General features: G+C 51.0%; 7 protein-coding genes across 7 annotated transcripts; 5 read left to right on the top strand and 2 right to left on the bottom strand.

Moving 5' to 3' along the window:
- Positions 1 to 2,340: 2,340 nt before the first annotated feature.
- On the bottom strand, positions 2,341 to 4,089 carry CORC01_07790 (cation efflux family protein; the record flags this gene model as incomplete). Its single annotated transcript, XM_022619425.1, has 3 exons — positions 2,341 to 3,112; positions 3,165 to 3,383; positions 3,446 to 4,089. 3 exons carry the CDS (start codon positions 4,087 to 4,089, stop codon positions 2,341 to 2,343), a joined length of 1,635 nt encoding a protein of 544 aa, XP_022473979.1.
- A 2,111-nt stretch (positions 4,090 to 6,200) lies between these two features.
- On the top strand, positions 6,201 to 7,653 carry CORC01_07791 (glycosyl transferase group 1; the record flags this gene model as incomplete). The annotated part of the gene is made up of 2 exons (XM_022619426.1): positions 6,201 to 6,635; positions 6,682 to 7,653. 2 exons carry the CDS (start codon positions 6,201 to 6,203, stop codon positions 7,651 to 7,653), a joined length of 1,407 nt encoding a protein of 468 aa, XP_022473980.1.
- A 2,377-nt stretch (positions 7,654 to 10,030) lies between these two features.
- On the top strand, positions 10,031 to 12,817 carry CORC01_07792 (uncharacterized protein; the record flags this gene model as incomplete). Its single annotated transcript, XM_022619427.1, has 1 exon — positions 10,031 to 12,817. One exon carries the CDS (start codon positions 10,031 to 10,033, stop codon positions 12,815 to 12,817), a length of 2,787 nt encoding a protein of 928 aa, XP_022473981.1.
- Positions 12,818 to 14,219: 1,402 nt separating this feature from the next.
- Positions 14,220 to 15,728, top strand: CORC01_07793 (phosphotransferase enzyme family protein; the record flags this gene model as incomplete). The annotated part of the gene is made up of 3 exons (XM_022619428.1): positions 14,220 to 14,288; positions 14,352 to 15,147; positions 15,253 to 15,728. 3 exons carry the CDS (start codon positions 14,220 to 14,222, stop codon positions 15,726 to 15,728), a joined length of 1,341 nt encoding a protein of 446 aa, XP_022473982.1.
- A 766-nt stretch (positions 15,729 to 16,494) lies between these two features.
- CORC01_07794 (uncharacterized protein) lies at positions 16,495 to 16,974 on the top strand (the record flags this gene model as incomplete). Its single annotated transcript, XM_022619429.1, has 1 exon — positions 16,495 to 16,974. One exon carries the CDS (start codon positions 16,495 to 16,497, stop codon positions 16,972 to 16,974), a length of 480 nt encoding a protein of 159 aa, XP_022473983.1.
- An 894-nt stretch (positions 16,975 to 17,868) lies between these two features.
- Positions 17,869 to 19,924, bottom strand: CORC01_07795 (cytochrome P450 52A11; the record flags this gene model as incomplete). The annotated part of the gene is made up of 6 exons (XM_022619430.1): positions 17,869 to 17,937; positions 17,999 to 18,444; positions 18,506 to 19,027; positions 19,083 to 19,269; positions 19,334 to 19,554; positions 19,675 to 19,924. The coding sequence occupies 6 exons, from the start codon at positions 19,922 to 19,924 to the stop codon at positions 17,869 to 17,871; spliced, it is 1,695 nt and encodes a 564-aa protein (XP_022473984.1).
- Positions 19,925 to 21,686: 1,762 nt separating this feature from the next.
- Positions 21,687 to 22,796, top strand: CORC01_07796 (uncharacterized protein; the record flags this gene model as incomplete). The annotated part of the gene is made up of 1 exon (XM_022619431.1): positions 21,687 to 22,796. One exon carries the CDS (start codon positions 21,687 to 21,689, stop codon positions 22,794 to 22,796), a length of 1,110 nt encoding a protein of 369 aa, XP_022473985.1.
- Positions 22,797 to 26,092: the final 3,296 nt, after the last annotated feature.

Below are 26,092 nucleotides of genomic sequence, written 5' to 3' on the forward strand. Positions count from 1 at the left end.
GGGAGAGGGGATGGTTGGCGACACGACGAGGTAAGGTTAGGTTTGATTAGGGAGAGGGGTGAAGAGGAGGGGAGGGGAGGGCGAAGAAGAGGGAGATTTCTTCGAGATGCGCGGGAGGGAGAATGGCGAGAAAAAGAGGTTGTCGTGAGAGAAGTCTGTCGTGGGGAGGGAAGCTCTTTGGGGGTTGGGAGAAAGAGAGCTTTCACGTGCTGCCAATGCTCTGGGTGTTTCTCTAGGTAGTTCGTTGCTGATGTCCGTAGCTGCCCTGGGCGCAAGCTCTATGCGATCCAGACTGTTCACCGTGCGGTCCGTTCCTGGTGCGGAATCAGGGGCGTGGTTGGCTAATTTTGTAACTATTCGAGAGAGTGCGGGAAGCCTAGCAACAAGTGCGATTTTTGTTCGGTCGTCCGTTGGAGGCGGTGGTGCGGTCGGATCGAGACGTAAAGATACACAGCTCGTTGCGGTTGCGGTACGTCACGTCTTTGAGCCTCGGCAACGCTCCAATTGGGGGTGGGTAGGCAGATGCTGTGGTTATTGTGTCTCCACTTGTAGCCGGAGTATGGGGAATTTATGTATCCACTCGAGGATAGAAATCCCCCCCAGGTTTGGCTTGCCCTGAGCTTTTGGCTCGTGATGGATTCCTTGACGATGCTTGATTTTTGAATGAGTAAGTGTAATGGACAGAAAATAATCTGGAACCAGAATGAGGGACGTGAAAAGTGGCCGTTGCCCTCGGAAAAAAGGACAGACTTTTTCATCTATTCTTCCTCCTCCTCATTGACTCGAAAGCTCATCCCAGCGCGTGGGATGGAAATCGCGGGCTTTGGGTCAGCACTTGGCTGCTGTGCGCGGGCGGACGCAGTGGTGCCTCGGTCGTTCGGCTCATTGTGGTGCACCCCCTTCCCCCAACTTTGCGGTACCTTTTTTTCTACCAAGGCCTGCTCCGGTCCGCGCGGTGGTCTGGTTTGGTCTGGTCTGGGGGAAGGGGAAAAGGGAAAAGGGAAAGGAGGGGAAACCTGGGCCTAAATCGGGGCCTTGCTTTAGCGGGGTTGGGTGTTGTACAGCTGTACGTACGGATACTGTCTTTACCTAATCCGTGCCGTCTGCAGCGCAAAAGCGTGTAAGCCCCGGTGCGCATGCAGAAGAGGTCAGCCCAATGGCCAATGGGTGCCAGTAGCTTTTCCCCGGATCCATTAGGGATTAAGGTGACGATTCTATCGTGTGCTATTCAGAGTGTAAGGAATTATGTCCGATAATGATGCAAATAGTAAAATATTTGCGGGAATGGGACGAAAAGTCAATTCCACACGCAACAAACACAGAATATGATTTTTCATGTGACATGCCATCCTTATCCGCTATGGGCAAAAACAAACCAATGTAGCCATCTCTGCGTCAGAGAAACCGCGTTCCTGAACCTTGGGTTGAGACCAACTCACAAAATTCCTAGGAAGGGGTACAGACACAGTCGCAAAAACCCCCGTCGCATCCGAGTAAATCAAGTCCATTTCAAGCCTGCGGGGAAACGACAATTAACCTCTGTCTCTTTGTCTCTCTCTCTCTGTTTCTTGCAGCTGACCGCTCAATTGGCAACACTGCCTGGCCCCCTCTCAAAGCAGCCACAAACCCGCCTCGCCAGACTGGCCATCCTCCTCGACATCGACTGCGAAATGCCACAGGCCGCAGTCGCAAGTCTCTCTATTCAAGCGCCAAGTCCGACACACTCTTGTTAAATCCCCCTTTTAAACCGTCAGCCACTCTAATAGTGCACTGTTTAAACCCCGCCCTGCGTCTGCACATCAAGTGACAATTACAACCCCACCCACACGGGCGGACGGAGGACTCCTATCATTGCGACATGTCATAAACTAAGAAGTATTTCTCTCTCGCAAGCCATCTCGGGTTGGCGGAGCTCGAGCTCTCACAATATTCGTCAGTCAGGTGCAACGTCAGCTTTCAGCCTCAAGGGTATCTAGTTTTTTTCATTGCCGCCCTCGCGCAAACCATGTTTGGTGCGTGTCTACTCATACACAAGTCTTTGAATGGCCGTCACAATGCCTTCCATCATGTGATTTCCTGTTGTTTAAACGTGCCGAGACTCCTGGAGAAAAGAAGAAGAAACAGCCCGACCTCGTTGAAAACCCGGCTCCAAATCGGGGGTTCCTCTATCACCAAGCCTCTATGCGGTTCGTCTTCGCTCTTTGTCTCGCTGTCTATTCAATGAAGAAGAAACACGGGGGAAAAAAGCAGACACTTCTCTCACTCCCGCTCCGTTCGCTCGTTTTCGTGTGCTGATATCTCAGTAATCGTCGGTAAGGGTGTAATCAGTGATGCTCTTCTCTAAAATGCCCTCTTCAGGGGCGTCGTGGCCAACCCCGTCGTCCGCCCCACGCCGCACCAGCAGCTGGCGTCGCCTTCTCTTTCGACCTGCACTACAATGTCCATCGAGTTTTTGAGGAGGTGCTCGCGCACGCGATCCCGCACTTCATCCAAGCTCGCACCTCTACCCGCCACTACGTGCACGATGCCTTGCAGCTTGTCTCCAGAGTCCTCGCTGCTCCGGTTGTCCATCCAGAACTTGGGCACCGAGTAGTTGACGACGCCCTTTTGCTGCAAGATGCCCGCGAGCGTGTTGCGCAGATTGTACTCAGTGTCGTCGGGGATGTTGAGGAGAAGGTTGCGCGCGGACGACTTGACGAGCGGAATCGCTGCGAGGAAGATGAGGATCGCAATAGCGCACGAGGCCAAGGGGTCCCAGAACGTCCAGCCCGTGTAGTACGTCAAGATTGTCGACAGCACCACCGAGGCGCTTCCCATCGTATCGGCCAGAACATGCAGAAAAATACCCTCCATGTTGTCGTTATGATGCGAGTGGCCGTGGCTGTGCTTCTTGCCGTGCGAGTGATCATGCCCGTGATCATGTTCGTCATGTGAATGCGAGTGGCCGTGGCCGTGGTCGTGGCCGTGATGATGGTGTCCGAAGCCCCAGAGGCCCAGGAGGTTAACAACGCCGCCGAGGAAGCTGACAATTAGAAGCTCCCTCAGCCGGTGGAGTTCTTGACCTTCCCAGATTCGCTCAAATGCCTCCACGATAATCTCGACGCTCAAGAGCCTGTCTTTTGTTAGAATCCATCCATCGTACCGCAGGCTGGGGGGGATCCTACATCAGCAAGATACCGTTGGCAAAACCACTCAGCGTCTCGATCTTCCCGAGCCCAAAAGGGAATCGCTGGCTCTGAGCCCATTTGCTCGTAACCGCGGCGCAAAGACCAACAAAGAGGGCAAAACAGTCGAAGAACATGTGAATCGTGTCGCTGAGCAAACCGAGCGAGTCGGTGACGTAACCATAAAACGCCTGTACGGCCATGAAGCCGAAGTTGAGACTGCAAGATTACTGCATGTCAGTCATTTCTAGATTAGAGAATTCGAATGCGAACCAACTCACGTCATGAAGTAGAAGATCCTTCTCGAGTCCTTTTCAACGAGAATAGTGTGGAGAACCGGAACGGCCGGCGTATATTGCAGGAGGATCCTCGTAAACAAGGACGGCTTCGCATGATCATGAGAATGGGAGTGGGCGTGGCTGTGGGCGTGCGAATGGCCATGGTGGTCGTGACTATGACAATCGCCGTGAGCATGGTTGTGCGAGTGTGAATGGTCGTGATCGTGATCATGGTGATGCTCGTCTATCGTCATCGCGCCATCGAGAGGTTGAAACGTCTCCGAAAAAGACCCATTCGTAGGCGTCAACAATTGGCGCCCGCTCGGTGTTATATCCGTCTTCCAGCCGTCCATTGAAGCGAGGGACTGGAGCGGCGCTCTTTCTCGAGGAAGAGACGACTGGCTCGAGTTCCTTCGGTAGTGTGAATGACCGCCGTGGGCGTGGCCATTGTGGCCATGTGGGTGATCGTGGTTATGTGCGTGGCCACTGCCGGTCGAGTCTTGGCTCTGGCTGTGGGAGTGCAGCCCGCCGTTGGACATTGTCGACTTTAATGCGTGGAGGGACGGCGGTGAGTGGGAGTGGGAGTGCATATGGTGATGGTGGGCGTGCGGCAGAGCGGAGGATGGCAAGGCGTAGGACGAGGCCATGTTGACCGCAGTGCGTTATCGGGGTCGGTCGGTCGGTCGGTCGGTCGGTCGGTCGGTATGGGACACAGGTCTGGGATCGGTGGTGGTGTTGATGTCGGTGTCGGCGTCGACGGGAATAGGCGATTAATTGGGCCTCTCTGTCGTATTTTCGTTGAGCCGTTTTCGTTCACCTCTCCACCAAGGGCCCGTTGCGTTGGGATCTATTCCAAGATCCCCCTATCTTGGGTTAACCTGAGTCATGGGCCGGATGTTGTCCGCTTTTGCTTGTCTTTGAGGATGGGTTTTTGAAGGCAATGCTAGACAGCAAGTACGAGATGTCGAGGAGTGTTGCAATTGAGGTGCCGTGGGATGTCCAAAGCCGTAGAGGTGGAAGGTGAGGAGGCAAGAGTCGTGTGTGTTCGGGCCGGTGTAACCTTGAGCAGACCTGGAGCTGGCAACGATGGCGGCGGTGGTTCAGGGGACCTGCACAGGCTAAAAAGGCCGGAATGGAGTCGCCCCGTCAATGACGTTGGGCGCCGCAGTCCAAAGCTGAGCCCTGGAGGGGGACGGGAGATTTGATCGTCGACGGACGTGCCGGCGCGTCGCACAGACAATGCTGGAAGCGGCGAATGCAGACGGACGGGTGACGGGTTCGCTTTTGCCGTCCAATTTTGGGCCTTTGGAAACCTAAGATGAAAGAAAACGATGTGTGGCTGAAAGGGGAGGAGGGAGGAGAGCAAAGGCTTCAAAGCAGAGGGGGAGGGAAAAGAGGAACAATAAGAGTGTCCTCGACGTATCCGTAGTAGCCCTATACAACTGTCAAAAGGCGGGATGGTGCCAGTAGCGTTGTTGTTGTTGTTTTTTCGTGCTGAACCCTCGGGACGCATGGCATGTCGGGTGGTGCCTCTTTTCAGTCTTTCAGACGAATCTCCCACCTTTGAACCTAAAGGGGAATCCAGCCATCAACCCCTGCAGATTTCTCCGTGTGGGGAGGCCGGGCGCCAGGTACATAAGTTGCAGGTCGAGGAGGCGGCCGTCTCTGTGATTTGCTGGGCGACACATCAAAGATGCCACCGGGGTGCCCATCAGAGAGGGGCCCTGGGCCGGGCTGCTAGGAACTGGCTGCATGAAGCTGCCTGTGTACCGTGTACGGATCAGCGAGGCAGAGCAATGCGACCCCCCGATCCTAGACCGATAATCTGTTATGGGATGGCCGCGGGTAAAGCGGTGAGGTGGCTAACACTGGCTATCCAGCCCCGCTGCGACATGTTTTCTGGGCCAAGCCAATGCCTGCGTGAGGAGTTGAGGCGTTGCCGGATTGATAGGCATGGATGGTCTTTTCTTCTTTTCTCTTGTGCTGAGGCTGATGGTCTGTGTCGGTGTTGCATGTGCAGCACCTGGTTTTCCATTGATTGGGTGACGAAAAGTCGAGTTCGGAGATTTCTAATCTAGAAATGATGATCCAGGCCCACGCAGGGGAGCTGCAGATTGATGAAGCTCTGCCTCACCACCTTATTCCTTTGCAGTGGCACTGAGGCTACCTACCTAGGTTTTTGATGCTGCAAAGCGGGAAAAAAGACTCGGACCAAAAAGACACGTACCGATCAGCTTGCTATCGTCCACGTGACACTGCCTCATCCTAAGGTACCTTATCGCCCAGATCGGCCCCTCATTGGCGCCACCGTTGCAACATCGAAAAGGCCTGCCCAAGTTGGAAGGCGCCAACGAAGACGAGGTCTTGGAAGGTCAGCGAGTCTAGCCCAGTCAAGAAGCTTCATAGGCCTTTCAACATACGACCCTCTTGGGCAGCCTGCACGAGGTCATCGTCGGTCACGCAAGTCTGGGCAATTTGGCCTTCTGCTACCTACTAAAAGCACATCAACATCGTGTTCCCTACACCCCGCTGCTCAGCCTTCAACTCGGACCCCTCCATGCGCACTTGCACTAGTAAGGCAATTTTTGCAACTTCAGATGACAGCACAGGACACTTTGCATTAGCGATACCACCACATCTGAGGCTTTGACGATCGTCTCCAAACTCCACCACCACTCACAACCACGGCAGCAGAGATTCATTTTGGCCCTCGTCACCACCCTACCCCCTCTGTGCTGGACTGTCGCACATTGCCAACATGTCGCTAATACCCCTTGTGCTATCCGTCATTGCTGGCATCTGCACCACTCTTGTCGCTGCCCTTGGCATCAACTTTCTCACACAGCTGCTGCCCACTCGCTACCATGCGGCTGAGAACCCCAAGGATGACCACATCCAGATCCTGGTCCTCGGCGACATAGGCCGCAGCCCTCGCATGCAGTACCATGCGATGAGCATCATGAAGCACGGCGGGAGAGTAGACCTCGTTGGGTATAAGGAGACCGCCCGCCATCCGGATCTCGTTGGCAATGAGAGAGTGGCTTTGTACCCATTGCCGCCTCTCCCTACCGTCTTCAAATGGAACACTCTTCCGTTCCTTATCAACAAGCCGGCCAAAGTTGTCTGGCAATCCTGGTCCATCTTTTACGTTTTGGCGTACACTGCACCACCAGCTCGATGGATCGTCATTCAGGTAGGTGAGCCATCATCCCGAAAAGCACATATCTGACTTTGTGTAGAACCCCCCCTCTATCCCCACGCTACACTTGGCTTTTCTCGTGTCCCTCCTGAGAGGAAGTCACCTGCTTATTGACTGGCACAATTACGGCTGGTCCATCATGGCTACCGGCCGCAGCCGGAAGAACCCGCTGGTATGGCTCTACAAGAAGTATGAGTTGTACTTTGGCAGGATGGTCCCCACGGCCAACCTCACCGTCACCGACGCCATGGCGCGGCAGCTCAAGGAGAAGCCGTACAGCAACAAGAAGCCCATCTTTACCCTGCACGACCGTCCGGCCGAGGTATTCCAACCCATCGCATCGACCGCGGCCCGGCAGGCTTTTCTCTCGCATCTCAAGGAGACCAAGGACGTTGCCGACAGCATCATCGCCGGTACCACGCGCCTCATTGTCAGTAGCACCTCGTGGACGCCCGACGAGGATTTCGGTCTGCTACTGGACGCCTTGGTAGCCTACGCTCACCCCGAAGAAGCCGTCACAGAGAACGGCGCCGGCCGACCTCCGATCCTGGCCATCATTACCGGCAAGGGCCCCCAAAAGGCCGAGTATGAAGAAAAAATTAAGAATCTCCGCCTGGAAGGCAAGCTTCCCGGCATCACCATCCTGACCGCCTGGCTATCAACCCGCGAGTATGCCACGCTCCTTGCCTGTGCTGACCTCGGTGTTTGCCTCCACAAATCCAGCTCCGGCGTTGACTTGCCCATGAAGGTGGTTGATATGTTCGGCTCGGGGCTACCCGTGGCCGCGTACTCTGCGTATGAGAGCTTCGGCGAGCTGATCAAGGAAGGTGAGAACGGATGCGGGTTCGAGACAGCCACTGAGCTGGCTGAGGTCTTGATCAGGCTCCTAAGCAAGAGCGGCCAGGAGGAATTGAAGACTTTGAAGGCGGGGGCTGTGAAGGAGGGCAGCTTGCGCTGGGATGAAGAGTGGGACCGGGTTGTTGGGCGGATCGTGGGTGTAATTGATAGCTGAAGTGGAAGATGGGTTGGTGATTGGTGTCGAGGGGGTGGGGCTTCGAAGTCACCCAAACCAAAACCATGGTGATTTATCTAAAAGTATCATGTCGCTTTACAAGGATCCCGTCGATGGAGAAATATACCCAGCACTGATAAAAAGAATCATGACCGGATGGTGCGGAAGCAAAATAATGATTTCGCCCGGACTTGAACCGGAGACCTTCAGTGTGTTAGACTGACGTGATAACCAACTACACCACGAAACCAGCTGTTATTGAAGAATTTGAAGGTGGTTACGGTTTATTATCCTAGTCCTCTCAGGTTCTGCTTATCGTCCTGGTTGGATGGTCGTGTCAAGGATGGATCCCGGACCTTGATCGCGTCCGAGGTCGGGCTGGAAGGGTCCACTTTTGAGTCGGTATAGGTACCAGCAGGACAGTCCACCACAGCCCACTATGGCTTTCAAAATCTCTAAGACGGATTTGACACAGAGGATCGCAAAACCAGTGTCCGCTTCGCAAGTATAGTTTGTCTGTTGAGCACAGACCTTCTATGGATTAGGTTCATGGTAGGAGGCAGGGGTACCTTGACAGAGACCACACCACATGTGTTTATAGGAGCCCGAAATAGCTCATTCAAATCGCCGACAGCCGGCCTTCACAATCAACAGCCAATGTGATGGGAGCCAAAAGTGACTATTGGCGTAGGTTGGGAATCATCAGCGTAAGCAACAAACAGCTGCATCCGAGCATATGGCACGCGCACTGCTTTTGGCGCCAATTTGCTCCAGGACCTGATTCTAAATGGCGCCGTTGCGTGTCGAGCTCGCGTCCCAGTTCGAAGTCCCAAAAGACTTAAAGAGATGCAGGGCGAAACGTGACGACCTGTCTTTTAATCTTCGGAGCAAGCCTTCTCCCCCCATTCTACTCATGCCCTGAAGCTTCCTTCTCTTACATCGTCGACCAACGCTGCCCCATTTGCCGTTGTAGACCGCAAGATCACGTCTCTAGATATCTTCAGCAAAGTTATGAGGCTAGATGGCGCACGAAGTTTATATTCTAGCGAAATGATCAAGGGTTGCAAAACGCCTCGGCGTTTGTCACCTTGAGCATGGAGATTGCTCAACATAATCTGTTCTCATTCGAGAGTCGATCGACGGTTCGGACGGTCCGCTAGCCCGCAACGTCTCCTCACAATCCTGCTCTTTGAATCAAGCAATGCTGTCTGGGGTACAAGTGTCGTGTCTCCAGCAACGGAAACGCTTTAATGATTCATCTATGATAATTGGCATGGGGATCTCACCGATGTGAGTAATTGTCCGCGTTACTCACCTTCGTATTAAGATTCTCTGAGAAAAAAGGAGCGACTGGCTCAACTGTGCTATATCATTCAGTCGACTCCAGTAATCGTGTACTAAGTCAATGCTCATGCAACCGCCCGGTGAACAAACGAACAGTTGAGGATGCTCTGCGGTTGCATTCGCGTCAGTGTTAATGCATTGAGCAAGGCTGGGTTTTCAGAATGGGAATAGCCGAGCTTTAGCCGAGATGATCAACCACCACCACCTCCACCTCCTCCAACCCTCTCTCTTCTCATTAACGATGGCGCCCACTCTCGCGCAATCCCAACAAGACTTGATTCGTGATATGCTAACAAGCGAAGGCTTCACTCATGCAGAAATTGCAACAGCTGCGAGATGTAGTAGCCGTACCGTGCGACGCATCCGCCAGAGGCTATGATGTTTCGGAGCGATAAGAGCCCCTCTGAATGGCGCCGGCCAACCCAGAAATATCACCCCGCCTATGTCCGGTACCCTGTGCGAGCGATTGATAGAGAAACTGGAGATGAGTTGGGAAGAGGTGGCACTGTTTCTGTTCGACGTGCATGCGGCCGCCATTCATCGCTGTACCTCTGCATGTAACTTATAGTAACTAAGTAATATGGCCATTTCCATGCCACATCAGGCAGGCTACAGGCAACGCAGTTGTTTTGCGCACTCTACGGCCACTGCCTGTAAATAATGCATCTTACTCAACATCGCGTCATCGTACTGCCATTGATCTGCCCGTTTGAGGTGTGAGATGCGACATCCCAGTACCACATAGTAATTGGCTAGCAAATAGCTCCGACACACCATTCACGATAGCGTGTCTGACCACCATGAACATGGTGGCTTCCTGCGCCATTGCAATTCTGCCCTGCGAGTGCGCCCAATAATTGTACCCAACATTAGGCGTTCTCGAATAAGCATACATATCAGTACTGCCAGTGATTCCCTCTTCCCCTCTACATACAACAACCTATCTCTTTGTGACTTCCACATTTCTACGTCAGACATCGTTACCTGAGAATTACGGAATCATAATTTCAGTTTACCAGGCTGCTCTTTCTCCATGGATCATCGCGATTGCACTATCGCGTGGGTTCTGCCCTCATCTGAATACCATAAGACTGCTGAGGCATTCTTCGACGAAGTCTACAACCAGGTTCATACACCCCTCCAGATGACCTACAGCATTGGAAGAATAGGTCAGCACAATGTCGTAGCTGCAAGCAAGACGCCTGGTGCTACGTCTCTACACACTGGAGATCTTGTCGACAACTTGCTGGGGGACTTCCCGTCCATTCGGGCTGGTTTCCTAGCGAGTGTTGACGCTATTGCGTCGTCCACAGCGGGCATTGTTCGCGTGGGTGATGTCATTGTTGGCACAAAAAACCTGCAGAGTGCTGTGGTGTACTTTGATGCGAAGCAAACCATATCTCAGCAGCGGCTTGTTTTGACCCGCGAGCCACGACGTATCCCTGAATGTGCAGCAATGGCCATTAAATCCGTCCGCACCCAGGAGGGGCGCAATGCCTGGCTGAAGGCACTCGGTGAGGCCAGCCAGAAGAACCAGCGAAAGGCTTACGGCGGTGCGATAGGATCTTCCCCAGAGTTTCTCAACTATGCTGCTGTCAACGATCGCGTTGTCAACGAGCGCGGGATTCTCTGCCTTGAAACAGCTGCTGCAAGTATGAACTCTCAATCACTTGTGGTTGTCGCTGGTATTTCTCGCCTTGAAGGCAGTAGCGAAAGCCGTACGGCGGCAAAGGTCCATGAAGCCGTCTTCTCATATCTCCGTTGTATAGCTCATTGTATGAGTGCCGAAATGCTCAGCAAAGAGCCACCCTTGGCCAGCTACTTCACCTATACACCGTTCGACTTAGACCGCGCACACTTCCGACTCCTCACCCTTCATAAGGGCCGCAGACAAGATGAGATTAGTTGCAGCGTTTTTCAAGCGTGCCTTCCCGATCGCCAAAGTCAAGAGAAGGAAGAAGTCATCCAAGACGTCGAAACATTCCTACCATATGAAGCACTGTCGTACTGCTGGGGCGACACTGGAATACGCAATATGATTACAGTCGACGGGAAAGCGCTCTTCATCACGGACAATCTTCTTGGAGCCCTTAAAAATCTGAGGCGAACCGAGGTGGATCGCATTCTCTGGGTCGATGCTATTTCCATCGACCAAAGCAACGTCAAAGAGCGGGGTCATCAAGTTGGATGGATGGGTGAGGTGTACAGGCATGCTGACGAAGTGTTATGCTGGTTAGGTCATGTGGAACACGCTGTTAGCCATGTTCTTGCGCTACTCGAGAACTTCAGGACAACGGTTCCGCCAGGGGCTTGGAAGAACTGGCCTGCCACCGACGATCGATGGCATCGGGTCTGGGGGGGCGTGCGTATGAATCAATCACGGCACGACTATTCTTCACAGCTTAAGTGTCTGATGGCCAAGAAATGGTTCAGTCGGGTCTGGATTATACAGGAGATAGCCAACGCTCGCAAGGCATCCATTGGTTGCAGTGAGGGCTGGATCAGCGCAAAGCCCTTCGCCATGGCACCGACACTTCTCGATGTCCGGCCTAGCAATCAGTGCCAGGCAGTGATCGATATCATGCTAGGTCCGATCCAAAAGCCCCCTGGGCGGGCTCAGAAGATGAACATCTGTTCCCTACTCTGGAGATTCCGAGAAAGCCAAGCAACTGATCCTCGCGATCGGCTCTACGCACTATTAGGTCTTGCTTCTGATCTTAGGGGAAAAGAAGGAAGCATTGTGGCAGACTACACAAAGTCGGAAGAGGCAGTTGCGGAACAGATTTTGGCGTATTTGCATGAGGATGTTACGTCGATCGTTACCACTGGTCGGCCGGGACTTGCCAGACTTCAGGCAGACATCCCGAGGCTTTCCGGTATGGCGCTGGAGAAGATTGTCTCGGCAAAGTTGGACGTCGGTAGCGTCCAAGAATATATGCAGAGGGGAGATTCAATGATCTGGCTCACAGAAGGTGTCGCTCGGATAGCTGCTCAGGACGTTTGCTCAGGCGAGAAAGTAGTGGAGCTTTTGCTCAGTGAACGTGCAAATGTCATGGTCACAGAAGGTCTTGTTGAGGCCATTGCTGGTAGCTTCAGCAGCGGCTGTCTACGACTTTTACTAGAGCACCAGGGCCAAGAGATTGAGATCACAACCCGAATTGTCAAGGCAGCTGTAGGAAACAAGCAGTTCGGCGAGCAGTTGATGAATCTGCTGCTTGATCGACGAGGCGAGGAAGTCAAGGTGACGGAGGAGGTCGTCAAGGCAGCTGTAGGAAACGAGTCGTTCGGCGAGCAGTTGATGAATCTGCTGCTTGATCGACGAGGCGAGGAAGTCAAGGTGACGGAGGAGGTCGTCAAGGCAGCTGTAGGAAACGAGTCGTTCGGCGAGCAGTTGATGAATCTGCTGCTTGATCGACGAGGCGAGGAAGTCAAGGTGACGGAGGAGGTCGTCAAGGCAGCTGTAAGAAACAAGCGTCTCGGCGATGTGATGGTGTTCGATCTGCTACATGTCGACGAATGGATTAAGTTTACGGACGGGGCTATTAAGGAGGTCATCAAGGCAGCTGCAGGAAATAAGTCGTTCGCCAGGCAGTATATAGACCAACTGCTTCTTCGTCATCGACGAGGCAAGGAAGTCAAGGTAACAGAGGAGGTCGTCGAGGCAGTTGAAGAAAACAAGCGGTTCGGCAAGCAGGTGATGGACCTGCTGCAGGATGATCGACGAGTTCAGTTTACGAGGGAGGCTTTGAGGAAAATTATAGGGAGTAAGTCGTTAGGCGAGCAGGTGAGGAGGCTGCCGTATGATAGATTCTCATATTAGGTTGAAACTGAATGAGCGATGCAAAGTTCGTCAGGTCTGAGAGAACAACGTTGCAGCCTTGTGAGACTGCCGTACTACCGTACTTCTGATCGTCGGGCTGGAGTGCAAATGTCGTGCGCTATCTTACCTCGCAGCTTGACTGGTGACCTCAAGGGACGCAATGTTATTGCGGTCTCCAACGAAACGTTGGACATCTCCGGCTGGAATTAAGAGGAAGAAGCACCAATACATGGACAGATTGAGGGACGGACAGCTTGCTCAATGGTTGAAAGGCAGGTCTTCGTGCCTTGTCCTGGCCAATACAGGCCCTTTGTCCTTTGAGGGCCTGACACGAGATGCGAGCTCGACCTGCAACGGTGCCCTCGAGAATGCCACCTTGAAGCACATTGGGGGTTCCAAACGAGGCGTGGTGTAGAAGTATTGTTGTTGCCATAAGCTGCTTACTGCTTAAATGCAATCTGGATGGCGGCTCGGTTAGAGAGATAGCTGGGCGTGAGCGAGAGGAAGCCGCATTTTGCTGACGCTGTTGGCTGTCAACGTGCACCATCAGCTAATTCTGGCTCACATCACGTTGTTTATTCTTTTTCCAAATGCCAGCTGTTAAAGATTGCTCAATAAGCCATCTTGGGCTCCCACGAAAACTGATGTAGCGTGGTCTCTATCGAGGTACACCGCATCCTGCAATGTACTTACCTAAGCCGCTCCTGGATCGAATAGTCTGTGCGCAGTAGACAGAACACACACGCCAAAAAGACACCAATTTTGCGATCCTCTGTATGGGAAGCAAGTCTTCAAGTCTTTGAAGCGAGGTGCTCGGTCCAGCTTCGCATCAACGTCTTCTCGAGCATCTGTACGGCACAGCTTAGGCAGAAATGCGCACTTTACACCTCTCGGCATACCGCCTCCAGGCAGCAAAGCGGTCTAGCAGGGATCATGGCACGTCAACTGCTACATGTCATGGTCCGAACCAGAAGTAGCGCGCCGACTTGATATTGGTGTCTTGCGGCTCGGACCTCATCCCATTTGCCAATGTAAGCATTTCTCAGCAAACTAGTTCCCAAGTTGGCTTCTCTGCGAAAAGGCTCAGTAACGACCTAGTGTACGTTGCTTATCCTCTCACTTATTGCGGTCCCTTTTCGTCAAGACCAGCAAAGTGATGGCCAGAAGCTTTCTGCTCCTTCCGTTCTGAGATTTATGAGTCAACTCTCTTGAATGTGCGGGGACGCAAAGAGGATTTATTGGTGTCGCTGTTTCTCCAGGGCCTATGTACTTAAAAGAAGCCAGGACATCGTGGTGATGCCTCAGTCGAGAATCATTAAACTCAAGTCAGCCATCAACCTCCAAGATACCAACCTTACTAAGCCTATCCCAACACTTGAGCTAGTCTCATCCGCTATCCACCATGAATCACGAGAGATATCAAGAGCGCCTAGACCTAGTCAAAACCGTCATCCATAGCTATGGACTCGAAGTAAAATGCCCACTCTCCCTTCGTTACACCGAAAAAGGAAAATAATCTGACCATGTCCCCCAGGCCGTAGAAATCACCCCCATAGACTACGACGAAACATCTCCCTTCGCCTACAACAACTATATCTACAAAATTACCCTCACCACCCCCGCCACGCCATCCTCCTTCTCCTTGCCCGATGGTGGCCGCCGCCCTTACACCCAGCCGCCCCCGGCAGAGGGCGTCCGCGCTATCGTAATGCGCATCGCGAACCCGAAGGCGGAGGGCATCGTCCAGGAGACCCGCGTCGAGAACGAGGTGGCGGCGATCCACCTCGCGCGTCAGGGTCTTGTATCGTACAAGCCCGAGATTGCGGGGCTCGTGCCGGCGCTGTACGACTGGCGGCCGTACCGCCCTTCCGAGGCGGGGGAGAAGGGAGCAGGAGAAGGCGGCCGCTACGGGTGGAGTCTGATGGAGTTCAAGGAGGGCGTGCCGCTGGATACCGTGTTCCGTGACCTGGACGACGGGGAGAAGAGCGATGTGCTGGGGCAGATTGCGGACGTGGTTACGGGGATTCAGAGGGCGCCTTTGCCGGAGGGTATCCGGTCTCACGGGGGCCTCACGATCGATGCGCGGGGCGAGATTGTGGGGGGTCGGATGACGACGCTCAAGGGCGGGCCGTGGGAGACGTACAGCGATTTCTGGAAGGCGAGGTTGGCGCTCCGTCTGGAGGATGCGGATGCGAGTCCGGCACTGGAGGGGTGGAGGCCCAACGGCGTGAGGGAGCGCGTCGATGGGTTCTTGGAGTCTGGGCTCGAGAGGTATCTTGAGGGGTCTGGGGTTGATGTTGGGAGGCGGGCTCTCATTCACGGGGACCTCAGTGAGTACTTTCCCACCCCCCCCCCCCCCCCCGCCCCTTCACATTCATCGATTCAAAATGACATCAAAAATCCTGGGGTTTGCAAGATTCTGATGTTTCTACTAGCCACGAACAACACGCTCTACGACACGACGACCAAAAAGCTTACATCAATCCTCGACTTCGACTTCGCCTTCATCTCGCACCCCTGCCACGAATTCTTCACATCCCTAGGCGACGTCGGCGGCAACACGGGCGGCGGCACGGGACGGGACCCGGACCTCAGTCGGGGTCTTCTGGGGAAGGCGATGCTGACCGGCGACTTTGACGGCATCGGAGCCAGTCTTCCGCAAGAGGCCTCGGGGCAGCTGACGAGGGCCAGGGCGTGGGACGGCGCGCTGAGGGAGAGGGGCGCGCTGCGGCCCAGCGAGATTGCCGGTATGGCTGCGCTGGATGGGTTGAGGAGGCTCGAGGCACTGGCCTGTCCTTTTGCGCTGGAGCATCCTTTCATGTTGAGGCGCAAGACAAAGGAGGAGATTGAGGAGATGAGGGAGGGTGCGGAGAGGGCGCTTGTTGAGTGCCTTGTTGGGTTTGGGTATTGATGGGCTTACATGAAGATCTGGGATCCATGGGGATGAGAGTAGAGGTCTGCTTATGTTGAGCTATTGCTAGGCTTCTTCCCCGGAACGGAGCTTGATTATCAGTTTCCGTGTACGTGTCTTCTACTGGTCTGCAATCGGGCTGTATTAACTCACAATCATACATGGTACGGGGGGAAAGTTATCAAATCTAATGATATGTGACTTGAGATACCAAGAAACAACAACCTATTCTACCCAGTCAAGAGGATGAAATTGTTGAAGCATCTCAAACAGTAGCATGTGACTTCACCACGATTTGAGTTCTAAGGAACAACTGGGCAGAAGTGTTCGAATTCTGCACCCGATCATCCTGCAGTTGTGACTGGGAACCATGGTGTCCTCTGCTGTCGCTGGTCCGCACCTTTCGAGGCTTGAAACTTGCTCAATTCATTGGTATAGCCGGTCTCATCATCACCGGAGAAGAATTTAGCTTCATGAAGTTGGTGGGACGGTCTAGCTCTCAGCTGTTGCCTTTTTCGGAAGCTAAGTACGCTCCAGAACTATGCCTCTACGGGGAAACAGATCAATGGAGAAAGATCTCTGCATGAGATACATAGAGAACTCCTTTCTCCTCCCATATCGGTGTTCTTACTCGAAAGGCATTACAAACACCGCTGCAATGCAGATCAGGAACCTCGCCACCGTTGCTCTCCTCGCCGCCCCCTTTGCCTATGCGGAGTAGGCCATCACCACCACCAACATCAAGCAAATTGAACTTGGCGACGCAATGTTCTTGCGAGAAGACCTGGATGACTTCAAGCGCTTGCTCGATATCATCGGCAAAGACCCTATCACCATCAAGAAGTTCCCCAGGGCAAACATTGTAATCGTCGAGCGCACCACTGGCAGTGATAACAGCGGCGACGATGCCGTCAATATCAGAGCCATGCACACCACCTCATCCGCCCCTCTATCCTCTCTGTCAGACACCTCTGACACCTTGGAGGATGTCGAGATGTTAGTAGAGGAAAAAGGTACATTCGCTGCGGAACTCGGCGATGGCAACGACACTGGGAAGTACTTCGCCGTTCCCGAGACCCAATCTGCTTATTTGGTGAGGGATGAGCCCAAGTCGCAGACACCAGGCGTATTCCCCTGGCAGAATAGGATCTGTCGCTGTGTCCCAATCGCCACTGTCTTTGGGGACAAGGATGTTGGCCTCCGTCTTCACCTGGGGCAGCAACGTCTGCAAGTGCCTTCCCCATGAACGATGCCTTTGGCGGTCACGTCGCGTAGTCGGCTTCACTACTCGGGGGATAGGATAAGCAGCTTGCGCTTCGCCTTTGGAGGGTTGAAACAACTCGATTAAAAGATTGTCAAGTCTCTGTTGGCGCCATTTCACACGCGCAGTATCAGTAAATACTCTCTTGAGAGTTTAGAAATTGATTGTATAATTAAACATTCCTTTCTCTTCTCCATGTGCTGCACAATGAAATACAAACTCCATTTTGAAACGAAAATCACAAAACCGACTTGGCTCGAGATTGGTTAGAAGCGATCGATATTGCCCTTTGCTAGATTCCCCACCTGTCCCCAGACCCAGTTGAACCCGAAGCTCAGATGATGCCTGCATGCTCGAGATTCCTATGAAAAGTAATCGGCACTTTGCAGAGGGGTTTTTATTAGCTATCGGAGTCGTTTGCTATCGCAAGCGAGCGGGCCTGCATAAGTTTCCACAAGAGTGCCAGGCATGGAAACGTTGCAGACCCATTTGCTTGCATTAGCTCCTCCAGCTCGCCGACAACGGACGACCCTCTACCCCTCCGATCCCTCCGTAACGCATGGTGGATGAGAAAACAGTCTATGCTTTCAAGTGCCGGACCCATGACGGGTTCAGCCGGGACAGGTTAGTCTGGAGCGTCGCGGACAGCTGGGATTCGTGTATTTAATGATCATTCTTCTTTTGACAACAGTCGAATGACGAACGGATCATCGATGTCTTGTGCTATGCGCCAAAAGCTTAGCCAAGGCCTCGTCCAAGATGAAATCTACTCAAAGCTTGATATCCCCCACCAGCCGTGACAAGATAAACATGTCAGACCGTCAAGTCGTCATATCTCAGAGCTGCATTGTGTTTGTCGAGTGGTGGTATCAAGTTACATTACGCCTGTCCCTTGATCTGGACCTTCACCCTCATGCCGTCGACAGGCTTAGCGGTAACCAAGTGAGTCTGTAAAGCAGGGTTAGCGGGGAGAATATCACACGCGCAGGGGTGCCGTAGGTTCACTCACCGAGAACATGACAGACTTCGTCTTGTAGAAACCCTTCTCGTCGAGCTGAGGCTGCCCCTTCTCATCCAGATCCAGCTCGCCCTGTCCAACCTTGACAAACTCAAAGTATCTCGCGATGCAGGCCAGGATGATGCGCACCTCCAGATTCGCCAATTCGGATCCGGTGCACCGTCGGGGTCCCCTCTCGTAGGGCCTGAAGCAGCTGTCCGGGATCTTGGCGCCCTCCTCGCCGAGCCATCGTTCGGGCATGAAGTCGTCCTTGGTCTCGCCAAAGATCTTGGGGTGGCGCTGGATGATGTAGGCGCGGGGCGTCACGCAGAGGTCGTCGACGACCAGCTGTTGTCCGTTGGGCAGGGTCAGGGTCGTTCCGGAGCCTTGGGGGGCGACGCGGGCTGTGGTTCCGGGAGGATGCAGGCGCAGGGCTTCCTTGATGACTGCATCGGTGTCTGCGCGGCTTGTTTTTAGCCAGTGTCCAAGGTACGAATGGCATGGAGGGGGATGACTTACAAGGCAGGCGGGCCAGAAGCTTTCCAGCTTCGGGACCCTTGAGTTGCTCGATGACAAACTTGGGGCTCTGATCCGGGCCAAAGACCTCGTCAAGCTCATCCTTTAGTTCCTTGGCCGACTGGGGCCGCCTATGAAGCTCGTAGAAGCACCACTGCAACAAGATGCTCGTCGTGTCGTGGCCGGCGAACAGAAAACCGCGCAGGGTGTCGCTGGTCTGTTGGAGGATCTCCGGGGTCAGGACGTCGATACCTTGGAGACTGAGCGTCGCGACGCTGCGGGATGCGGTGTCGGCGCCGGCTAGGAGCTCCTTGTGCTGCTTCTTGATCTCCGCCTTGAGGATACCGTCGAGCTTCTTGTCAAGGCGTCTGAGAGTGCGTTCGTTCTCGGTGAAGTATTCACGCAGCCAGTTCTTACCGGGAATACGCTTGTTGAAGGCTTGTGACAGGGCGCGGTATGTCAGCAACACCTCGCTCTGCTTTCCCTCGATTTGCGCGTTCAGGTCCATATCGAATGTTACGATGCCTAGGCTCAATGAGTATGCGTTTCCCAAGCCGCAGTGGTATCGTCTCAGACTTACCGATGACGTCGAAGGCCAAGTTTGTGGTGTATTCGTCAATAGCGAACTCTTCGCCAGTAGCCGCCTTCTTCTCCATAAGCTCGATGAAGGTTTCCGACTTGTCTAAAATGACATTTACGAGACCGAGGAGATGCGACGGCGCGAAGCCGGGGAGAATTCTCTTTCGTAGTCCCTTCCATTCTTCGCCCTAGTGTGCAAGCGTCAACGTGAGAACCATGATATCGCACAAGCCCGGAAGCAACATGACTTACATCCGTTGTTACGAGAGATCGTGCGCCAACCAGGGGAGCGAGATGTTGGATGGCGGGATGCTTCGGCACACTGGTGCTGTACTGCTTCGAGGGCTTGGTGACTTGTTCGGCGACATCGTTGTCGAGGATGAACAGGATCAGGAACTTTTCGATCGGGCGCCAGTCCACCAAAAGAACGGGAGGGAAACCAAGCTTCTCAGCCTGTTCGTACAGAATCTCATCTAAAAAGTCAACTCATTAGCACATCATTCCAATCGCAACTCGCTCGTGAAGGATACACAGCGCGACCCAATTACGTCGCCACCGAGACTTTCTCACTATTTTTGCGATTGGAAACGTACCAAATGCCCTTCGAGGATCACCCAGACCAGCGGACTTCTCAATCCACGGCCAATGACCCCTCACTGGATCCGCCTCTTCAGGCTGTGGGAAGTGAGAGTACTGCTTGATGTCGATGCCCGGTGGTGATTTCGTCCATCTTAGGCAGTACACCACAGCAACGGGAATCACGGCCAACACGAGAAGTTTCCACTGGAAGAGAATGCTGAGCTTCTCAAAGTTCTGCGACGTGACGAAGCTGACGAGAGCCATCTTTGCGATCGTGGAGGGCTTAGGAGAACCGCCTCGACTAGCCTGTAGATCGTGAGAAAGGATACTGAAGCGTAGTTTTCTGGCCTGAGAAAAGAAACCGCCAAGGCCTTTCAGACGTTCGCTCGCGCGAAGAGGTGCGCCATTTTTTTGAGGGCTGGGAACAGCTGGTATTTATTGCTGACCACCCTTGTAAACCTATTTCTTTCTGCCCGTAGGCCATACTTTAGAGAAGTACACGAATGGCGGAATGTCGCAGTGGGATCCGCAGATTTTCCCTCTTCAACAAATCTTCAGCATGCAGGATGGGCCGCGAGACGACATGTAGTGTGGCATCCGGAGACGGGGTGGATGGCCCTAGGATGGATGGATGGATTGGCGCGCGGAACAGCCCACCACCGCCCGTCCACTGGAGGAAACTCGAGCTATTTCATCCTGCCCGTACCTAGCTTATTACGGGTAAGTGAGCGTAATGCCAAGTCTGAAAACTCTGCCTACATGATGCAACTCCTCGAATCAGATCCATCTAATCTAATCTGATGCATCTTATCTGATCCGGCGGTGGGGGGCCGACACTACCTCCGAGGCCACCTCACTCACGTTGCTGCTGTGCTGTGTAGATCATAATATGTGTGAAAGTACCTTGGCGGGATCCCGTGTCCGACCGGGAGCAAGTGGGAGCTGGGGCCATAAGCGTGAGGAGAAATATCTAGCCAGGGATGATCTCATTTCCTTGCCAATCAGTGTTTTGGTCCCCCGTGTTCTTGGAAAAAAACCGGGAATCCTTGGCCCTCTGCGGGATCCTGTCCACTTTGTTCCCCATGGGATCTTGAACCGTAAAGTGGGCGAAACCGAGAGTTCATAACTTGGGAGTCTCTGCCACTAATATGAACCAGCGACAATAACTCGACTGACAAGCTTGTCGACAGACATCAGTTCTCACTGCAGGCAAGATGAATTTGTCGAGGGATATTGCTCCAATCTGAGGGTCTTTAAGTTGTTGGGTAGATTAAATGAGCGTACCGTTTGCCCGAAGTGAAAGTCGAGAATCGACGTAAACAAGCTGCGAGGTGGTGGGGGAAAGATGTCAGTGGCGGGAGCTAAGGTCAATGCCGCCCATGCATGTTCGCCACATGGACCTCGCCCTTGACAGCGTGCCGCAACGCTGGCAATGTGAGAGCGCGACCTCGCCGTCTGCCTGCGTCATGTGTGCCGGCTTGCCGAAAGATAAGCCCTAGTCGACTGTGCCCGATCGAGATGGACAAAGCAGACACGCTGATCAGCATTCGTCCCGCTAGCTTGGCAATGCTTAGCATTTTAGACTCATAGCTAGAGCTGAAAGTGCCCTGAGACCATTCCTGAATAGTAGCATTTCTCGAGGCTACCCAGCTCTCCAGCCTTGAGCTCGAGAAAACAGCCCTATGCAGCTAGTCTGGGTCACTCTTGGACATGTCTTAGACTATTGACATCTGAGTCGGAATCCAATCAAGTGCATTTCCTTTAGTCTCTAGAGACTGACACAGCGGCCGTAGACATAATCTCTGACGTCAAATCGAAGGAGATATTACTCGTATCTGCAGAAGCTATGTGGAATTCGACAACTTTGCTTGCCATGAGCTCAACCAGAAAGTTGTATAAATTCAATATTCTCCCATCGGCAATCATGTCGCAAATGGTCAATGACAAACCAGTATCATTTACTACATCCATCAAACACGCTGCAACATACAATCAACCAAAATTTCCTCATTAACAGCAAGTCAACATGCCGGCATCTATCCATTCTATACTGCTCGGTTCATGCCTAGCGATGCTACCATGGTCTGCCTCAGCTGCACCAACACCAGACCCAGAAGCCCAAAAACTCGCTGATCCAACATACGGCCCCATCCCGGGACAGTCAACTCTCTTCAGCGACTATAAGGGCAAAGCACCTCCATTCCCGGGCAATATCACCGCGCCGGTCCTCCCTACAGAATCGGGGAAACCGGGGCCAGATGACAAAGTCTGGCAAAACCTTTTGGCAGCCGAATGGGCCATTTTTAACTTTTATCAACAAGGTGTTGAAGCCTTCAACACTTCCTCTTTCGTCAAGGCCGGGTTCCCGAACACAACGTACGACCGCATCACGGAGATCCGCAACAACGAGGCGGGACACTTGCGTATCTTCCAGAACCAAATCTCCAACACAAGTGTCAAGCCGGGGCCATGCAAGTATGAATACCATTTCGTGGACGCCACGAGCTTCTTGGCGTTGGCCACCTACCTTGAAGTCGCCAGCATGGCCTTCTTGACCGGTCTGGTTCAGGAGCCCAAGAGCAAGGCCGCGCGCGGCGCCATGGTGGCTATCGCGACGGTGGAGTCGAGGCACGAGACTTGGTCGTTGCTGGATGTCTGGGGCGCAAACCCGTTCTCTGGACCAAGCGATACGGTGTTTCCCTACGCCAACGAGATTCTCGATTTGACAAACGCCTTCATCATCCCGGGCAGTTGTCCGTCTGCGAATCCGACTTACCCCAATCCTAGTCAGCACCTCCCGGCCATGTCGACTGTGGCCGGTACAAAGTCCATTGCCCCGGGATCTGATATTTCGTTCAACTTCACCAAGGCGGCTGATCAGCCGGTCTTTGACGAGCGAAAGAGCTACTATGCAGTCTTCTTCCACGCCGTGGGGAACACCAGTGTGCCAGTTGATGTGTCGGGATGGAAATCTGGCGATGTTGTCAACGCGACCATCCCGGCCGAGTTTGAGACCAAGGGAATCATCATCGCCGTGTTGGCAGATTGTCCTGGTGCACCTAAATTGGCCACGGTTGTGGCTGGACCTAGCATTTTACTGCAGCAACCAGCACCTATTGGTTTGCTCTTGGCTTAGAGTATTGATATCATAGCTTTAAGGCTACCTGGGATTCCATTCTTTCAGAGGCATTTGAACGGGAGATTAGCGTATCCATAGAAACCCTGTACCTACTCGTGGGCAATTGCCCAACATCTTCAAAAACATGGAAACTTTACATACCGCCAAGATAATCTGAAACCACATCCCTGTGACTTCTCTCACCCATTATGATCTATAGCCTACAATACATGGAACATCATATTGGCTGACTTGAAGCCATCAAAACGGAGTGTCCTGGCTTGTCTTACAAGTCACTTTGTGTATCAAAGTTGGACAGGCGGATTGGTGCTAGTCGTCCCCACCACACCTCAAAAATCGATTTGCCTAACCCTGACCAAACTTGAATCGCGAAATGGCCCTCGCAGCCCACAGCAGTAGTGGATATTCATCTCCCTTCGATAGGTCTATTAGTCTAGTTGGTCAGGACGTTGGATTCTGATTGTCAGAACCTTCCGTAGGCCCAGGTTCGAATCCTGGATGGACCTCATTACCTTTTGCTTCTGGTGATATTTGGTTCTCCTTGATGTTGACGCTATTCTTGTCTCTCGAAGTCGTGGTGATGCGTGGGCCATACACCAGAATTTGTCCTTTCTGTAGGCTTGAATTCAAAAGAAGAATTGCCAGTAAGCGAAAGTGGGTGTTTACATATTCCCGACGTGACTTGCGCTGGTTGCGTTGTGAAGTGATGAGCTTCATGCCTATTTCAGATTTTTTGTTGGTGTGGCGACCCACCTGGTGATGACTTGATCAAAATTCCTGTTGGTTGCGAGGGCTAACCTAGCTGGATTAAGTGCTGTCAACCCCTCATTCAACGCCGAAGCCAGGCGATGCATTACCAGTTTACCAGTTCTTCACCAGGCAACATTTGCTTTCAATTTAGACAGAGGCAATGCCCGTAACGTCGCCCTCTGTTTGATGTATCTTTGCAAGTTTGCAAGATCAAACAGATTTCTCTGACTTGAGCTGCAAAGATGCACGGCGTCAAATGGACTATGTATACTCTACCGGGAGAGCTCATAGTCCACATATGTGAGATTCTGTGCTATGGCGACTATGTTGCAAGCCTCGCCTCGTTCTCTGCAGCGAAGAAAACATGCCATGTCGCTGCAGTCGATGATTTAGTCCGCACCCATCAAATTTTCTGTTGGAGAAATATATATAGTCCAGGCTCTCGGGGCAACCTGCATCTCGACGTCCTGAGTTGTGGACGACTGCTTCGCAAAAATAGCGCCATGTCTCAAGTACACGTCGGGTATTCATTGAAGGCGAGTCACCAACACCTGAAAGGAATTCGAAACGGACGCTGTTTATACTTCGCGTCGATGGGGCTATCGCCAGGTCAAGTGGAGACAACGACCAGACGCATCGACCATGCCGAGATGGCAGACGAAAAGACCGGAAAGTTCAAGAAGGGAAACTGGGAGCTGGAAGATTTCGCCTGCCTAACTGACTATCTGAATGACTATGCCAACTGTCAGTCAACCTACTACAGTAGTTCAGCTTGGTAACTATTGGCCGGGTTCATCGAGGAACTGTCAAATTTTGACCGACATCTTCTACGTATGCCCTAGTCGATTCCATCCCTCCCCAGCGCACCTACCCATTCAAATTAATCAAACAAATAAGTCAAATAAACAATCAAATATAAGGATTTCAACAAATCAAATAATCAAATATCGTAAGGCCTTATATTTAACTTATTTAATTAAATAAAAATCGCTTAAAAAAAAGAAAATCCGAGGCTAGGTTAATTAAAAATATATATTATTTAAATAAACCGTTAAGTTTATTATAAATAATATAAACTCTTATAATAGGATTCGAACTTACGACTTTTTATTTACGGCTATAAATAAAATATTATATTATTTAACTATATAAAATATTATTAATAATTATTATTAAAAAAAAAGCCTAAATAATATATAATACTAAATTTAATTAACATAGTCTCTCTGGCAGAGGGCACCTCCGACAGAGGGGGTAAGACTATAGGCTAGCCGGGTAAGTATATAAGCTAAGCGTATTAATTATAAAAAGTAATATAATTAAAAAGCAATACGGAAAAGTAATATAAAAAAGTAAAGCGAATAGTAAAATAAATATTATAATAAATATATTTTTATTATTATTTTTTTTAAATAAAGGGATATAGCGAGCCTATTTATATATATAAAGTCGTTTTAATACGTAATTAAATTACTAAGTAATTATAAGGAAATATTATATATACCCCTCTTATATATTACGACCCAACACGCATTGCCAAACCAGGGCCCTGCCCCACAGGACCTACGGCGGCTACTATACTATATATATAACAATAAGAACTTAAACAGCCTCCCTCGGGACGAAAGAATTATAAATAAATTATATAATTACGATTATATAATAAAATAAAAAATAGATACCCGTAAATAAATAAAACGGGCGATTATAAAAATATAAAATAAATAACCACTCGGTAAACGGTTAAATAATAATAAATAAAATATTATAAAAAATATATTTATAATTAGGATTTATATATAAAATAGCCTAAACTAGGTTTAAAAATAGACTTCTATAGCTTTTTTAATAATTAATTTTTATATTAAATTTAACGATTATTTTTAACTATTTTTATTAAAAACTTATTTAATAAAATTATAATTAATTACTAAAGCTTTATTTACTTTATAATTTATAAATAATAGTTTTATTAAAATTATTTTTATAACGACTATTATTTACGAATATCGTAGCCTCGATTTTTATTAATATAAACCTTATTACGATTAATTAACCATAATATTTTAATTACTTTTATTTAATAAGTCGATTTTATAAAAACTTATTAAATAATATAAATAATATTTATTAAATCCTTTTTTAATAAAAATAAAAAGCCTTAGGTTTTAAACGCCGAGCTAGCCTAAGCCGAAAAAGATATAAAAATACCTAATATTAAATATAATTTTAATAAAAACGCGGTCCTTAATAAAATAATATACGCCTAAATACGTTGCGTTATTAACTAAAATACTTAATATAATAAAAAACTAACGGACCTTTTTAATACTATTATTACTTAATTAATAAAAGTTTAAATTAAAAACGACCGTAATATTATTAAAATATAAAGAATATTTAATACTATGTTTAAAAAATTTAAAAATAAACATTAAAAGGTTTTAAACCTCGCTAACTAAATAAATACGTTCTAAAATGCCGTTAATATCGTCATTACCCTTTTTAATAAAAGACGATAAAAACTTAAACTTAATATATTT

The sequence above is a fragment of the Colletotrichum orchidophilum genome (genome assembly GCF_001831195.1).
Source record: "Colletotrichum orchidophilum strain IMI 309357 chromosome Unknown Scaffold_64.1, whole genome shotgun sequence".
In the NCBI taxonomy this organism is placed as follows: Eukaryota; Fungi; Ascomycota; class Sordariomycetes; order Glomerellales; family Glomerellaceae; genus Colletotrichum; species Colletotrichum orchidophilum.